Source organism: Equus przewalskii, chromosome 17, assembly GCF_037783145.1.
Source record: "Equus przewalskii isolate Varuska chromosome 17, EquPr2, whole genome shotgun sequence".
Lineage (NCBI taxonomy): Eukaryota > Metazoa > Chordata > Mammalia > Perissodactyla > Equidae > Equus > Equus przewalskii.
Genome location: NC_091847.1, coordinates 38,625,268 through 38,643,911, shown reverse-complemented (window position 1 = coordinate 38,643,911; position 18,644 = coordinate 38,625,268). Strand labels below are relative to the sequence as shown.

The 18,644-nt window shown below is 38.7% G+C and overlaps 1 protein-coding gene across 14 annotated transcripts in view; it reads left to right on the top strand.

The window, feature by feature from the left end:
* CCDC148 (coiled-coil domain containing 148) overlaps nt 1–18,644 on the top strand; it is a 232,524-nt gene that overhangs the window by 163,842 nt on the left and 50,038 nt on the right. For all 14 annotated transcript variants that reach the window (XM_070579895.1, XM_070579893.1, XM_070579894.1 and 11 more), the window contains one exon: nt 11,141–11,259. In XM_070579895.1, the coding sequence (XP_070435996.1) occupies nt 11,141–11,259 (119 nt within the window). The remainder of the gene's footprint in view (nt 1–11,140; nt 11,260–18,644) is intronic.

Sequence of the window (18,644 nt, the reverse complement as noted above, 5' to 3'; positions counted from 1 at the left end):
TATTGTTTTTCTCTCCAAAGCTACTCCTTCCCCAGTATTCCTTTTCTTAACAAACGGAAACCTATTCTCCCCATGCTCAGGCCAAAAGCTTTATCATCTTTGACTCTTAGTTTTCCCCCTCACACCCCATACCCACACCCTTACCTGTTGTCCTGAATAGAAGGCTCTACCTTTCAAATCAGAACTATTATAATAACCTTTTAATCTCTAGGCAATCTCTCTGCCTCCTCCTTTTCCATCGCCTCCCTCCAGTCTATTTTCCACGCAGCTGTCAGAGTGATGTTTTTAAAAGTCATGTCAGAATATGTCACTCCCTGCACTGCACTCAGTATCTATAGGATCTCACATCCTATCACTTTTGCCCTTGCTCATCCTGCTCCAGCCATAACTGCCTCCTTCCTCCTCCTCAAACACCCAGCACACGTCCCCTTAGCCTTTTGCACGGGCTGTTGCCTCTGCCTGGAATACTCTCTCCCAGATGTCTGCATAACTCACTCTCTCACTTCACTCAGGGTCCCACTCAAATGTCATCTTATCAGAGAGAATGTTCGTTCTTGATTACCAAACTTAAAATAGCATCTTCCTTCCCTATCACTCTGTCCATTTACCCTACTTTATTTTTTCATCATCCCCCTGACATCTATCTATTTACTTATTGACTGTCTTCTCTTCTTCTTCTAAAATGTAAGCCCCATAAAAAAAGATGATTTGTCTATTTTCTCCATTGTTTTACCTCCAGTGCACACGTTACTCAATAAATGTTGGTTGAATGAATGAATTTAATGAACAAGCAGTATACAACTATACTTTGATGTTGAGGTATAGAGGAAAATGCCAACTAGGAGGCCCTAAAAAGGTGGGTGAGGGGCTGGCTCCATGGCGGAGTGGTTAAGTTCGCCATTCTGCTTCCATGGCCCAGGGTTTTACCGGTTTGAATCCTGGGCATGGACGTGGCACCCCTCTTCAGGCCACGCTGAGGGGGCATCGTACATAGTACAACCAGAAGGACCTACAGCTAGAATATACAACTATGTACTTGGGGGCTTTGGGGAGAAGAAGAAGAAGAAGAAAAAAGATTGGCAACAGATGTTAGCTCAGGTGCCAATCTTTAAAAATAAACAGGGTGGGTGACCTTGGGAAAGTTATGTAGGCTCTATGGGATTTTGTCTCCTCAATTGTAAAATGAGGTGTTTGGATTAAATGATTGCTAAAATCACCTCAGCGCTGAGAAGTCATGATTGAATACCTCTGAGGTTTGATTACTTTTCACTTTTCACTCTCCCTGACACTTCAGGCTGTGAAATACAACATCGTCAGGATATATACTCCCTTCTTAATGAATAGAGAAAAGAGAGAAATTAAACAAGATTACAGACAAATTCATTTTAGCAATATCAACATACGACACGATCATTATGTAATATTTCAACACTCATCCTGAAAATAGACCTTACTCCTAAAGAAGACATGGCAGTTATTTTTTAATCCACCTGGCATTTCAATTAAGAGGGAGATAACTAATGTGTTTACCCCAGAATACTTTCTTGGCTCATCATGTTATAAGGACATAAGGCTACATCACGGCAGAAAATAGCTATTACCAATTTGAGTAGGCAGCTCTGCTGTGGAAAGATGCTCACATAAGTGGCCAAAGTCAACATCACCTAAGAGAGATTCATGTTATTTATTTATGCATATAGACGTCACCTACTTCCAAACAATTTATAATAAAAAGCATTAATTCTCTTGTGCTGGATATCCTGCCTTTGGGTCATATCTACTCTTCATTCTCTTCTGTGGCCCAGAGAGGTGTCCTATATGGCTCCCTTGCCCTCTGGCTTCAAAGTAGAACACCAGAGATGAGCATGACGGAGAAGAGTGAGGTTGGGAGAGTTGTTCCTCCAGCTCCCTGCCCTGCAGAGTTGTGTTGACCAGCTGTGTCCTCCACCCAAGGTCTCAGCCCCTGTCAGGTGGCCCTTACCACACAGACTTCTCTGGCTCTTGTCTACAGGTGGTAAAGCAGCCCAGCTATTGCACGGTCCCTTGTGATTGCCCTGCATTCCAACCCTTCTTTGTCAATTGTCCCCTTATTACATTCTTCTGGATTTATCCTAATTTTGAGTATGCCATCTGTTTCCTATTAGGAATCATTAAAATAGGAAATCAGTAAGAGAATAAGAGACAAAAAATTAAGAGGATGGGAATATAGTTATGTCAGCAAACCAAGACTAAAAAGGAGTGCTGTGATTGAACATGATTAAAGTTAAAAGGAAGCATTTAGCTCTTATTTGCTAATAATAGACAACATCCCAGCAAATCAGGAGCTGGCAGTATGTACTGGGGGGAGGCAGGCAAACCACCCAGTGGGTAGTATTTTCAGTAGAAGTTTTACAGAAGACTCTAAATCAATTCTGATATGATATTGCATCAACCTTTGTAAGGCCTATGGCATAAAATTAAATCACGGTTCCATGAAACTTTTCTATAGAACATGAAAGTGAGGCCGCATGCAGGGTGATAAAAGGCGGAAATGTTATATTCAGGGATACGCAGTATTCTTGTCATCTGACTTGATACAGGAATAGAATATGAAAACTTCAGGAATGAGTAATAGTCATGTCCATTGATGTTCCTTCTAAATACTGATTTTTCTTGTCCAGAATTTTAAAAAACATACTTTTGTAATTATACAGTATTTTATGCCCATTGCAGATAGTTTGGAAAATACAAACAAGCACAACAAATACAATAAAAATTACCCCAAGTCCTAAACCACTACCAGAGGAAAATTATTAACAATTCCCTTATATTCTTTTTTCTATATATACAAGGACTTTGGCCTAACTAGAATCATACTGCATGTATTATTTTTAACCTTATTTTTCTCCATTTATCAATATATCTTGTATATTTTCCCATGTTTTTCTACCATACAGTTTTTAGTGTTTTCATACTGTTACATTATGTGAAACATTGCATTTAACCAATTTCTTATTTTAGGGTGTTATATTATTTCCAGTTGTTCACCCTTTTAAGGCTGTAATGAACATGCCTATATACAAATCTTTGCATATGTCCCTGCCTATTAATTCTTAAACTTTATTTCTTAATTCTTAAGGCTTTTGCTAGCTATTTTCTTAGTCATTCTTCAGAAAGAGTATGACAACTTACTCTTTTGCTTGAGCTAGATGTGCTTGTTTGTCAGGTTGGAAATTGGTGGCAAAAATGTTCAAGTTTAGGACACTGATAAGTAGCTGAAATACAAATGATCTGAATTGTGGGCCCAAAGCAGAGCCTTTAAATTCAAAAAACCAGGCAGGATGGTGGCAAAGTTGACTTTCTATTCTGAAAACCAAAGACCTAGCTTTTATTTCTTACACATGTAGAGCGTTTTCTCAACTTTGCATAAAGAATGCCCTGCAAAGAAGCTCTTTTGGAGCGAAACTTTTGTTCAGAAGCTTCAGCAAGTCCTGGGTTGAAGCCTACAGAGATCTCTATACCATAAATATAGGAGAGAACGTTGGCTGAAATGTTTTGAGGATGGAAGTGACTAAGTGTCCATCTTTAGCACAAAAAACCTTCGATCTGGCTCCCATGGACAGTTTAACTTAGAAAAGTACTATATCCTCATCTTCTGTTGGGATTAAATGCACCTCGACATACCCCACTTGACTGAATGAATTGGCCTTCTGACTGTCTATGGTCTAACGTTATTGTCCCTATAATGTTATTGTCCATATGTCCTTTTTTTTTTTTTTTGAGGCACATTAGCCCTGAGCTAACATCCACCACCAATCCTCCTCCTTTTGCTGAGGGTGATTGGCCCTGAGCTGACATCTGTGCCCAACTTCCTCTATTTTATATGTGGGACACCTGCCACAGCATGGCTTGATAAGTGGTGCACAAGTCTGTGCCGGGATCCGAACTGGCGAACCCCAGGCCACTAAAGTGGAGCATGTGAACTTAACTCTATGCCACCAGGAGGGCTCCCATTTGGATGCTTTGTTAATAGTTTTGGATTTATATGAGTTGATATAAGAAGAGTATTGTGTGCAATTTTTCATATTGTTTCTCACTGGATTAGATTAACTAATGTACTTCTTGCATCTCTCAGCTGCAAGGTGTGATACCAGATACAAATAAATACTACAGTATGAGGCATGTTCCTTACCTTCTAAAAGTTCACACAAACGTGAAAAATTACGTGGTGAAATATAGATAATTGTCAAATTTATTGTAGGGAAAAAAGAGTCATACTTCAATTGGTAGTGATTTTATGTGATACAGGCTGATACAAACGAAACAACTGGAAAAAATTTAAAGTAAAACAACGAATACTTTTCTATTAAGAGGTCTTGTTATATTTTTATATGTAGCAACACCACTTTCTTGTGGGGGTACATATTCCAGGCCAAAAGTAGAAAAGAGATCTGTAAGATGCAAAGAGTTAGCTAAGTAAATTAGAATCTAGAAAATGGAATAAAAATTGCTTTATCTCAGTGGTTTATGAGGACTAGAACTGGAACTTCATATTTCACATATTTTGTGTATCTGGTTAAGAATTATGACCTCCTCCTGAATAAGTCATTAAAGCCTTTGAAATAATAACCTGGGAGTAAGGTACAGAAGTCTATTTGTTTAAAGATTCAATATCGCAAAGATTGCTTGAAATCAGGGACCAAACTATCTTCCTACAACAGTGCTTTAGTCCTAACATTCTGCTTTCTATGTGTAAACAAGAAATTCTTATTTCTTGTTGAATTACAATAATTCTTGTACTGAAGGACTGAAAAAATATAATTGAATGGTTTTATAATATTAGTCCAAGTTTTTAAAAATTAAACTCTCATGTACTCTAATATAAACATGTTTACTAGTGGAGTTTTTAATTGGAAACAAATTGTTTGGAAGATTACAAAAGTAAGGTGGGATATAAAAATGATCTTAAACCCTCTGAAAAGATAGCATATTTTGGCTAATAAATCTCTATAAAGAATAGTTTCTTCAGTTTATTTACACTTTTATCGACAACTTTATGAAAATGAACAAGATGTGGAATGATGAAAGAGGAACATCTAATACAAGTCAGAGATAGTAAGAAGAGATGGGGGATAATGTGAGCCTGTTTTGTCTTTTAGAGAAGGAAACTTTTTCTAGAAACCTCATCTGAAAGTCAAGAGACAAGATTTAAATTCAACTCCTACACGTGCACTAACTTTCTGATTCCCCTGTTATTGAAATATTATAAGGATCACTCAAAAAGTCTGAAAAGCAGTGTGTTTAAAATCTGTCTGAACAAATGTCCCAAAGGGCTAGTTACACACTCTTAGACTTAACTTTAGTTTGAGGCTTGCAAAGTCAATAATTCTTGACACACACTTCCTGCTCCTATTAATTGATGAAAAGTGAATGGAACTGTCCTTAGGGAAGTACTTAGTCCAAACTTTACCATCCTTGCAAATAAAACTGCTGGCCTGAATCCCATCCACAACTTTATTATTCTCGGACCAGAGATCAGAAGAAGCTTCCACTCACCTAATGATGATCAATTAAGCTCTGTTATGTGTGAGATTTAATACAAGGTACTAGGGATACAAAGAAGAATGATGCAGATCAATATGGAAAGAGCTATGCTAAGGATATATAAATAGTGCCTTAGAAGGTACACCCAGCTATGTCTGGAGGAGAGGGAGAGGGAGGAAGGCTGAGAAAGCAGTGCTAAAATTGAGTCTTAAAGGGTAGACATGAGGGATTTAGCAAGCAATGAGATAGGGCAGAGCATGCCAGGCATGTAGTAAATGCCCAGATATATCAGTAGCAATCCAGTGGCAGAGCCTCATGAAAAAGAATCAAGGCAGGACAAAGAAAGGAGGGTAGTAAACTTTAATCAAGGGTCATTGGTGTGCCAAGGATGGAGCTAATATTTTTCCTGGAGAGGTCACGGGAAACGTCAAGGAGGAGATGGCATTTGTTCTGGTCTTAAAGGTAGAGTAAAATTGACAGGTGGAGGAGGGAAAGGAAGTCATGCTACTTAAGAAAACTGTACAAAAGGCAGAGAAACATGAAAGTGCATGGCCACCTTCTGTCTTCTATTTATGTTCTCACCCAAGAGATCTCATCCAGTCCTTTGGCATCAAGTACCATTTTTTTTTAAGTTTATTTATTTTTTTATTGAGGTAATATTGGTTTACAACATTGTATAAATTTCAGGTGTACATCATTATGTTTCAATTTCTGTGAAGACCACATCATGTTCACCACCCAAAGATTCATTACCATCCCTCATCATACACACATGCCCTTTTACTCCTTTCTCCCTCCCCCATCTCCTCTTCCCCTCTGGTAAACCAACCTAATCTCTGTATCTATGTATTTGTTTGTTTGTTGTTGTCGTTTTTATCTTCCACTTATGAGTGAAATCATATGGTATTTGGCTTTCTCTGTCTGACTTAGTTCGCTTAGCATAATATCCTCAAGATCTATGCATGTTGTTGCAAATAGCAAGATTTCACCTTTTTTATGGCTGAGTAGTATTCCATTGTGTATATATAGACCACATCTTCTTTATCCATTCATCCATTGACGGGTGCTTAGGTTGTTTCCAAGTCTTGGCTATTGTGAATAATGCTGCACTGAACATAGGGGTGCAAATATCTTTTCAAATTAGTGTCTCATGTTCTTTGGATAAATACCCAGCAGTGGAATAGCTGGATCATATGGTAGTTCTATTCTTAATTTTCTGAGGAATCTCCAAACTGTTTTCCATAATGGCTACACAAGTTTACATTCCCACCGGCAGTGTAAAGTTTCCCTTTTCTCCACATCCTCTCCAACACTTGTTATTTCTTGTCAATTATAGCCATTTTAAGTGCATATCTTCTTAATTTAGACCTCTATCCCTGAATTCTCCCTTGAGCCACCCATCTGTACCAGATGTTTATTTGGAATGTCCATTAAACTTCTTACAGTCACGTCAACTGTTTAATGTTCAATACTCAGTTCCATTGTCTTTCTTTTCCAAGTTTGCTAATCTTCCAATCTTCTGTCTCAATTATGGTACCATCATTCAACCAGTTGCTCTAGCAAAAACCAAGGAATCATTCTTGATTCCTTTTCCCTTCAACCTCCATATCTAATCCCTCAATGAGCACTCTGACTCTACTCAAAAGCACATCTCAGATCTGAACACTTCACTTTCTGAGTCCAAGTGATCATTTTTGCCTTATTCTTCTATCTGGTCCCCCTGTTTCTCCTTTGCTCCTTTACTATCCATTCTTTACTCAAGAGCCAGAGCTATCTTTTAAAAATATAAGTCAGATCATGTTACTCCCTGGTTTAAATTCTTCAATAGCTTTTCCTTCTTTCTGGAACTACATCTTTGCCTAATCGTCTAGCCCACATCCAGCTTGCCCGTCTCTGTCTTAACTCACACCACCTGCTTCAGCAGCCCTGGCTTCTTCCCAATTCTGAACATGTGCGAGGTCTTTCCCACTCAATGTCATTTTACCTAGTGCTCCCACTTCCTGCAGTGATCTCCCTTCATCTCTTCCCACGGTTGTCTCACTCTCATCTTTCAAGTTTTGATCCAAATGGCATTAAAAAAAGTGCCTTTTAATAGTGCTAACCAAATTTTTCTAAATCATCACCATCACCATACTTATTTCCTTCTTAGAACTTAACATGTAGTATTCTGTTTATTCATTTACTTGTTTATGAACTTTCTCTTTTTAGAAAGTCCCAGTTTCGTGAAGTAGAGGCTTTATTTCTCTTTAAGCACTGTATCCCAAGTACATAGCATAGTATCTGGCTTAACGCATGTGCTCAATAAATATTTGTTGAATAAATGAATTCCAAAGTCAATAATGTCTTAAGACTATAGATAAGGGTTGATAGAATCAAATGCACAGAAACATTATGTAAAACCAGGGTTGCCAGGGTTGAAAAGAATTGTTTAGTTTGATTGTTTGGAAGTCACTGGAGAAAGCAGTGAATTTGGAATGGAAGGCAGAGGTAGGAATGCCATGGGTGAGGAGTCAAACGGAAGATGTGAAATTGGACAGCAGTAAGTATTCTGAGATATGTGACTGAAAACAGAACAATGAAGGGTGTGATGCTACAGTCTTGGGGGTCTAAAGAAAATCCTTTTAAATTTTTGTTAATGGGTGGTATTTGTGTAGAGTTCCATGTGAGGAGAAGGAAGCAATAAAGACCAAGAGGTGAAGGTACAGGGTGGAGAGGGGTAGATGATGGAGTGAGGTAAGGGAGAAGATGGAATTGGGGAGCAGGATTGGGAACCCAGATGAGGGATAAGTCTCGGACAAAAGGAAGGACATCTCTTCCTCTGTGGGGCAGGACATCAAGGAAAATATCTTTTAGAGTTTCCATTTCCTCTGATAAAAGTGAAGAAGTAGTGGCAGTTATGGAGCTTAACATAGTGAACAGGTTTTGGAATACCACCATGAGAAATTGAGAGGCACTGACCGGGTATTCATAAAAGAAATGCTGATTGTCAAGGAAGATTCTGTTGAAATCATAAACTTGATACCAGTTTCTACAGTTGTGTAATTCATTCATCAATCAAATGTTTATTAGGTATATACTATGTTCAAGATACTTTAGTTGCTGTTGGAAGCAACAAAATAAGTAAATCACAGTTTCTACAGTCTAGTGGGAGAGGGAAACAAGCATACTAATTAGCAAAGCCTTGTGATGCGGGCTGTCTTAGAGGAATAAAATTATGCAACCAGAACACAAAGGATGATGAGGAAAGAGAGGGTAGGTTCTGTTCATAAAATCGATGACTATAATTGAAGATTCCAGAATTGGAACTGTTCTCAATGATAATAGAGTCCTGGAGGAGGAAGTGGCTCACGGAATGGAGGAAGTCATGGAACTGTGAGATTAGCAGGTTGGAGGGGCGTTCAGACAGATGCTGAAGTTGCCTAGGAAGGTGGAAGGAGTCATTTTGGACAACAACTCCTGTGCGGCTGTGACTTGGATATCTGAATTCTTGATGAATATTTGAGAGTGACTTGGAAATTCACACATGCCTGTGTTAAGGACAGGTAGAGGTAAATATGATATAGCCAGATAGTGTAAACATCAAATGAAGAAGGCATTGTACATGACAGGGATATCATCATGGTCTGAAAGTAGCAATTAACAAGGAGGAAAATGCCCAAACCATTCCCTAGTGGCCTGGTCCCTAAGGCATCAGAAGATGAGCAACTTTCACTTAAAAGAATTTCAGTCAAAACAATGAAGTAGCATTCTGAGGGCTGAAGTTGTAGCGGATTTTTTGTATGATGACACAGAGGTTTCTGAAGGTCCAGGAGAAAGCATTGGGCAGGAGTAAATTACGAGAGAGAGAGAGAGGGAGAAACTCAGACTGCAGCAATGACTGAGAACACCAGAGAGTCAAGAATGGAAATAATTGTTTCTGAGATGCCAAAACACCTCAGGGGTGACACACTTCTAGGGCCTGCACAGGACAGTGCACCAAATGTCAGCAATCTGAAGATACCAGCAGCCTGGGGTTGGTCCACTTGTCAAGGAATTGTCAGCAAAAGGACTGCTGACTTCCCTCCAAGGCTGATGCTGGGGGTAAGCAAACATCGTTGGTCTGTTGGAAGCCAGAGAAAAATGCTCTTTAGTCCAATATCTCTTCTTTTTCAAAATTTAGTTTAGAAGTAGCTTTATTTTCTCTGATTATGAAAGAAATATACATTCATTTCAAAAAATAAGATAACGTAGAAAAGTATAAAGAATAAAATAAAGATCACTTATAAACCCCAGAGAGAGAGAACCTAATCACTGTTAACATTTCCATATCTGGTACTAACAGAATGCCTGGCATTTATCTGTTAGGACTCTGAAATACACTTTGTCTGTCAGGGTTTCCTTTCTCTCTCCTACTCTCTTTTACTCTCTGTCTTTGGTGCTGCTGCCTTTCCTGCTTCATATCTGTTCTCCCTAAATTGAGATCTCAGTCATTTCTGGAGCGGAATCATTTTACCTTGAGCTCATCCAGTTGTTCATGAAGCGTTTGATGGATGTCACTATGGTGGCTGCTGGTTTTGCAGGCTCTGCTGCAGAGTTGCTATGGCGATGGCCATAGTACTTGGGATGCTCCTTTTGGTTCTCCCAGGATCAGAGACCATGTTGCTAGGGCACGTCCAGAAACCACTTAGCTTTTCATACTCACTTCTCAAAAGAGAAAATGCCACCTTGGGGGTGAGGCTAACCCATCCTCTACAACAGACCCTCTGCTGGCAGTCCCTCGTTATTGTTCACCATTGAGGTACTCTACTCTGTTTTTTACCAGAAAGATCCAGTCTCTTGACCCAGACACAACATGGCAGAGAAGGGTGGTTGAATGGGCCACTGTCAAATAAACATTAACTTCAATGGCCCCATCACTAGGGGAACCCTAAAAAATGGCTTCAGCCCCCTGAAAATGCCATATATGTACTTCTGGTTTTCTCATTCTGCCTCCGTTTCCAGAGGCGGGAAGTGAAATAGGCCTAGTAAGAACAATGCTTTCACCTTTCTGAGCTTGATCAATTTGCCCTTTATTTTACCACATAAGTCAGAACTACTATATATCACAACCCTGCTAATTGTTTCTTTTCCTCCTTCCTCCCACCTATCTCCTGCCACTTCCACAGAAGCATAAAGCTTTCAACACCCTGCTGTCCATTAGCATAAATAAACTCATGCTTTTAAAGTAAAAATAGGTTTAATGCTATATTTGTTAAAGGCTGCATTACCATAAGGGGATAAAAATATTCCTGAGTAACAGGTAGATCATATACTTCAGAGACAACAGCATGCCTTTATTGTGGCTACCTGAAAGTCGATTATTTTAGCCATAGGTTAAAACCTTAAGTCTCAGCACAAGTTACATTTCTACCTCAGAAATTGTTAAACCATGCAGTTTCTCAGGGCACGTACCTTCATGTTTTAATTTATTTTTTCTGTTGCTTATACGTTGAAAGCAGATCTAAGACACGAAAAAGATGAAGTGCCATTTAAATTCAATCTTTGCCGTATGAACCAATGGATAATGTTGTTATAACTTTTCTCACCCTTTCTATGTATCTGTTGTTAATTTAAATTTTGTGTAACATTTATCCAATAGATAAGAAAATACTGGGCTAAGAAAGAAGAGAAGTGGCAAGAAATGGAAATGAGAGATCTTCGGCGTCTAGAAGAACTGAAGAAATTAATGGCTGAACAGTCAGTAAAAGACAGAGAAAGGTAAAAGAAAAACTTAAATCGTGTGGTAAGAGAGGTGGTAAACAGAGTCTTCTGTAGAATGTTGAGATAATATCAGAGGGAGCATTTTTCTATACTTAATGTATCCTTCCAATATTTGTATTCACAAACGGATAAAATGATACTTATATTTTAAATTCTCATATTCATACATGAATCTCTAGTTTTCCATTTTGTTCCTTAGATAGTTTCCCACATTAAACCCTCACAGAGGATTCCATAGTATCTGATTGTCCACTGTGTGCCTGAAATGATCCTGGCAGCTGCTGTGACTTCATATTTTGACCCAGAAGGAGGAAACCATCATTCAGATGAGCAGGGAAATCAACTAACCCAGTCTTCTCATTTTATGAATGAGTACACTGAGGACCCTGAGAAATTAGAATTATTTTTCCAAGGTTACTGTATCAATCAGGGTCAATGAGGAGGCAGAGAAAACTAAGTAATTTGAAAAGGAAAAGTTTAAAAATTATTAATTCTGACTGAAATTCTCTGTTATATAAAGGGATAAAGAGAAGTTTAAAGAATACCCCAGGGCTGAAGGAGGGTTCCCATGGAGGAAACAAGTTGGGAACTGGGACACCTCCCCTCCCCCATAGTTGGGCTTCAGACCTCAGTGTAGAAGGTGTGGTTGTGGCCTGCTGCATGGTGGAGAGGTTCTGGGATGGGTGCAACCAGCACTTTTTCATAGTCACCAGGCAAACAGGAAACACTTTGGGTGCAGGAGGCCAAAGCTGGAAGTCAACCTTTGGGATGCTTGCAAGATTCAGTGGGAATCAGACCAAAAGAGTGTCTCTGAAATTTGATGCCATCGGAACTCCATGGGCACAAGTGCCACTGTGTGTCCCCCACACATGCTGCTGGCAGCCATGTGGCAGGAGCAAGAAGGGGTAAACACTGGAACCAGGAAAGAAAGCCCCATCCTTCTTCAGTGTCCCTCTAGCACCCTTTTCTGACATAGCTTAACATTGTGCCAGCTGCAAGGGAGAAACAACGACAGGGCCATCTCCATTTTCATAGAGCAGACAATGAAGGGTGTATTTGGAGCTGAGAGACAATACATTGGTAACTGGCATAGTTAATTAGTTTAGCTAGCTCCTGTTTGGATTTTCACGAAAGATAAATTAAGGATAAATCTTTCACTTCATAACATAAATCACAATAAGTTTCCATTACAGTTAGTCAATGTAAAAACCATTACCTGGAACTCTCTGTACTTTCCATTCAATTTTGCTGTAAACCTAAAACTGCTCTAAAAAATTTCCTTAGACTTATACATAACTCTGGAGGACATAACTATTTTATACAACGAGGTTTATTTGTATGTAGAAAGCTTCCTTTGTGACCCATTGGACAGTATCCTAAACTCCACTCACCAAGCCTGCAAAGTGAATCTGGAGTTCCACAGAGATGCCAGGCAAGTCTAAGGATTTTCCGGATGAAATTCACATTATTTTCCAGGTATCTAGGGATTTTAGAGTTGAGTTTAATGTGTTATGGAGAAAACTGAGAATGTAGCAAAACCAGGGCTCAAAGCTAAGAGTCAAAACAGCCAGTGAGAAAGCAGTTAAACAAGCACAACCCAAGATATAAGTGGATTCCAGAAGACAGGTCATACCATGGGTCAGAGACGAAAACCCACACACAGCTCAGTACTAAAGGGCAAGGCAAGGTGGGGGCCGAAAGGCTGGTCCAATCGATCATCTGAAACTCTGCTGGGGAAACAAAAGAGAGCCCCAGGAATTAAAGGGAGTGGGAAAAACTGAAGAGACGTGAGGTCCCAGCGTCTGGGCGACATTCTTCTAATAGAATCTCCCCTCACAGCCAGGGGTTTTCTTTGACTACAGAGCTATTTCAGTCTTTTCTTTCTGTCCCAATAATTATCAAGATCAGCTGACTCAGAACTCCAGTTGAAAAGAAGAAAAGGAAAATCAGATTAATCTGCTTACATAACAGGGAAAAAATAGGCATTTATAATATAGTGAAAAGAGTTCTAAGGCCTAGGAACCAGGAGACCAAGATTTTAGTCTTAAATATTCCTTGCAGAGCGTATGACCTGGGGAAAAGTCATTCATTTAACCTCAACAAGGCTCTATTTCGTCCCTTGTAAAACTGGACCTGATAACTTTGGAGGGCTAAGTGAGCTATCAACTTTCAAGGCTCTGTGATCTGGATGTTCACTCATGTGAAACGTTATAGATTCAGATAACTATGATTCCAGCGCTTGCATGCCAGTGGGAAGTCAGTGGGGGAGGCTGTTGAAATATCAGGATAATATATCAGGAAATAATTCTCAGCAAATTTTGGATGATGTTGTAGATAAAAGCATAGTCCTCCTTCTGTGATTTAGGGAGAGGAACTTCCACACGGAAAAATTGCTGGTAACTTTTGCTTCTGACAAGAACCAGAAGTTGTATTCTTTTGTAACTATCCTGACACTAAGAAATTTGGTTGATTGGTTAAAATGTTTTTCTCTGCTACTGAAATACAATTCACAAATCTCATGTTTGATATTTTAACTGTAGGCACATTTTTCTCATGTCAGAATAAGAAGGCTTGAAACAGTTTCCAGATCTGTTAAAAACACACACACAGCTTTGAGGGTTTGAAAATTTCTGTTATTTATTTCCCTTTTCTATTTTTTAGTTCTAAGATTAAGTTTCTTGAAAATAATATTCATAAATTAGCACATCTATTAGGTTGAATCATAAGAAAATTTCACTTTTTTGGTCAAAAATGGTTAAGTATTAGTAATTTCATGTGGTTCAACAAAATAAAAAGATATAGTAATTCATTTTATTTATTATGTTTCCCTTCTCAGTCTATTACAGTCTGTCTTTTGCCCTCATCATCTTACTGAAATTGTTTTTGCCAAAATTTCCACTAACTTGCTAATTTTCTAATGCTCTATTTTCATTTCTCAACATGCCATAGAGGTTAAGAGGAAAGGCTCTAGAATTAGATCGTTGACCTTAGAATCCTGGCTCTATCCTTTATAGCTGTGTGACCTTGTGATATGTTATTTAACTTCTCTGTGCTTCAGTTTCTTCATCCGTACAATGAGGACTTAAATAGTATCTACCTTACAGGATTATTGCAAGGATTAAGTGAGATATTGAATGTAATACTCTGCCTGGAACATAGTAAAAATTCATTAAATATAAGTGATTGCTATTAATATTGACTTTTTAAAACATGAAACACCTTCTAACATAACTTTTTCTTGAAATGTTTAAGCATTTTATATATTTTGTTTTATTACTATTCTTTTAGTGAGGAAGATTGGCCCTGAGCTAACATCTGTGCCAATCTTCCTCTAGTTTGTGTGTGGGACACTGCCAAAGCATGGCTTGATAAGCAGTGGGTAGGTCCGCGCCTGGGATCCAAACCCATGAACCCTGGGCCTCCAAAGTGGAGCGTGTGAACTTAACCACTATGCCACCGGGTTGGCTCCACATTTTATAAATTTTAAATGAAACGTGTAATAATGAGGTCATTCTTACAAAAAATAAAACATTAAGGTTAAAGCAGAAGTGCCCCTTGATCACTACCCTCATGCAGTCTCTTCTCTAGAAGTCCTTTCTGTTATCAATTGTTTAATACTTGTGCACTCATACCATCTATGTGTACCTACATACATATGTGTATAAAAAACAAAAAAAAAATGCATTTTACAATATAATACTGTTATATTAGCTCTGGCTACCACAACAAAATACCATAGACTGGGGGCTTAAACAAGAGAAAATTATTTTCTCACAGGTCAGGAGGCTAGAAGTTCAAGATCAAGGTGCCAGCATGGTTGGTTTCTGGTGAGAACTCTCTTCTTGGCTTATAGACTGCTGCTTTCTGTCCATAAGCTGGGGAGAGAGAGACAGCAAGCTCTCTGGTGTCTCTTCTTATAAGGGCACTAATCCAATCCTGAAGGCCCACTCTCATGACCTCATCTACATGTAATTATTTCCCAAAGGCCTCATCTCCAAACAAATACGGTCACAGTGGGGCTTAGGATTTCAACATATGAATTTTGGAGGGGCACATTCAGTTTATAGCAACCATTGTGTAAAAAGAGCCTTTATGTATGTGCCAACAACCTGTTTATTATTAACTACTATTTATTGGTTGCCACCAGTGTATAAGGTTTCTGCGCCAATTAGAAAAGTTGCCCCCTCCTTGTGGCAAAGTGCATAGAGCCCCTACCGGAAGTAGACAAATTAGAAAAAGATAAGACTCCCCTTCTAAACCAGGACACGTAATTTGACGAGCAGAGGCAAAGCTGGATGTCATTCCCCATTTATAATCCTGGTCGGGCATCACTTTTGCAAAGCACAAACTTCAAAACGATACGTGGTATCCCTGCAGACACACCTGCCTAATTCTTTTAAAATACTGTATATTACCCATGTTTCTTCTAAAATTTAGCCATATGGAATTTATTCTTATGAATGATATGAGCTAAGTGTCTGACTTTCACTTTTTGGTCTAAATTGATAACCAACCATCTCAACATCAATTATTTAATGACTCATCCTTACCCACTGATTTGAAATGCCACCTTTATTATATATTTCACTTCTGATTATGCTTTTATGTCCATATGGACTCTTGATTAGATTAAATAAAAACTGATCTACATTTATATTTCTACATCGATACTGTGCTGTTTTAATTATTCTGTTTTGCTATCTGATAGAACAAGTGTTCACTCGTTCTTTTCAAAACTATCTTAGTGATTCTTCTGTCAAATTTCATTTAAAGAATCCTGTTGACTTTTGGCACTGAAATTTTGTTAGGGAGAGCTGACATATACACCAAATTTGATCTGCAATCTAGGATCATGCTTCCAGACGAGCTCTCCAGTTCAAGACTTCTCTTAGGTTCTTCAGAAGATTTCATAGTTTTTTCCTAGTGAAGACTTGGAAATTATTTTGGAATAAGTAGAAACTGGTGACCAAGCAGCTGGTAATAAATTTTCTTTAGGAGGCATGTGAGAAAAAGTGTCTGAACTAGAAGGTGGCAGGGGGCTGCAGAGGTGACAGGTGTTATGAAGTATTTAGATTAGGTGAAACATAATTCATTTCATTGGGGATGGAGTTTGAGGGAAGACAGAGAAAGAAGCATGATCCTGAATATTACTGAGCTTTTTCTGTCCTGTAGGGTAGAAAGCTTTAGTTATTTTGTTTTCAATCTCTTTTATTTTCTAATAAATTCATTTTGATATAAGGGTTTTTTTTCTGTATATGTTTCGCCACATTCTATAAGATTTGAAATATATTTTTATTATCTAATTTCTAAATAGTTTACATTTTATTTTTGATATGCTAACAGTAAATTGGTAGATATTGGGCTGCTTGCCAAAGCCAAGGTGGCTGATAGTTTTCAATTTCTTCTACTTCTCTACTTTCTGTGTCTTTTCATAAAAACGTGCAAAAATTCAGCATGATTTATGGGAAGCTACTAATACTGCTACTTTTAACATTGAAAAAACCTCTTAATTGAAGAATAACTTATATGTCACAAATTCCCCTGTTTTAAGTGTACCATTAAAGGTTTTTTAGGAAATTTATGCAGTTGTACAACCATGGCTGTGGTTGAGTTTTATACCCTCTCCATCCCCCCCCAAAAGATCTCCCCTGCCCATTTGCCTTAATTCCTGATCCTACTCCCAGTCCCAATGACACTGACCTATTTCTGTCTCAGTAGATTTGCCTTTTCTGGACATTTTGTATAAAAGTAATGCATCTGGGTTCTTTCCCTTAGCATAATATTTTTTTGAGGCTCATCCTTGTTGTAGCATGTATCAGTATTTTTTCCTTTTTTTTTTGAGGAAGATTAGCCCTGAGTTAACATCTACTGCTAATCCTCCTCGTTTTGCTGAGGAAGCTAACATCTGTGCCCATCTTCCTCTACTTTATATGTAGGACGCCTGCCACAGCATGTCTTGCCAAGTGGTGTGTAGGTCTGCACCCGGGATCCCAACCAGTGAACCCCAGGCCACCAAAGCGGAACGTGAGAACTTAACCACTGTGCCACCATGCCAGCCCTAGTTTTTTCCTTTTTATTGCTGAATAGTATTCCACTTCAGCATTACTTTTTAAATCTGTTTTGCAAGGCAATATAGTTTGTTTTTCTGTTGGTGGGAGAATAATGTATGCAGAATAGTAAAAAAAACAAAGGAGGGTTCAAGATTTATATAAAGTATGATATCAATTCTATAAAAGACTTTAATTTGCACTAGGTCAAATATTCACTCACACCACTCCCAAATGTGTGAAGAATAGTAACTGATCTCAACTTCTTTAAGAGCTCTGTTCCTGCAAGGTAGTGAAGAAACATGGAAACTTTTCAATTACAAGTGTCTTGAGCTCTTTCATTTCAAAATGGCCTCATTTCAGACTCTCTCTTTCTCTCTGGGGAGCAAAGTACAAACTCCAATTTCTCTGCTGGAGGTCAGGCAACCTCCTCCAATGGAAGGGTGGATGGCTGGTCAAGCTGCAGGTTGTGATGCCCCTCAGGGTCCTCATTATCCTCCACAATTTCACCTCATCCCTCCACCTCCCCAGCGTGCAAGGCAGTGCTATCTAATAGAAATATTATGTGAATCACATACGCAATTTAAAATCTTCTAATAGCCACATTTAAAGATATAAAAAGTAACATGTAGAATTGACTTTAATAATAAATTTATTTTACCCAGTATATCCAAAAACATTATCATTTCAGCATGCTGTCAATATAAAAATTATTAATGAGATATTTTACGTTCTTTTTTTCATAGACGTCTTTGAAATCTGCTGTATATTTTACACTCTCAGCACATTACAGTTTGGACTAATCACCCTTCAAGTGCAGAATAACCTCATGTGGTTAATGGATACCGTATTGGCCAGTGGAAGTGCACAGTAAAGCTTAGCAGCCTCCTGGCAATGGAGGGTTGAGTAGCTGGTCTACCGGCAGATTCTGACTCCCTTGTAGAATTGATATCATATTTTATATATAAATTTTGAACCTTGATTTTTTCATCATCTTGCGTCTTTAAGGGTCTTCACCACCTTGTCTCTGGGACTTGGTCCTTATGCAACCTGCTGGTAACATAACTGGACCCACTTAGCCTTAGGGTGTAGGCCACGGTATGCTGCTGCTGACCACACACCCTGCCATTGCTTCTTGTCTGGAGCTTCCCTCCTCCGGGTGTTGCCAGCCCTGGTTTTCCCACCACGTGGCCTGTGCTTCCAATAAGACCTTGTGCTGGCTATGAGAAACAAGCATTTTCCCATGCACTCTTTAAACACCTCCCTCTGTTCTTTTCATGCTAGACAGGATGCCATAGTAATTGCAGGGCTTCCCTGGGAGGCATTTTATACTAG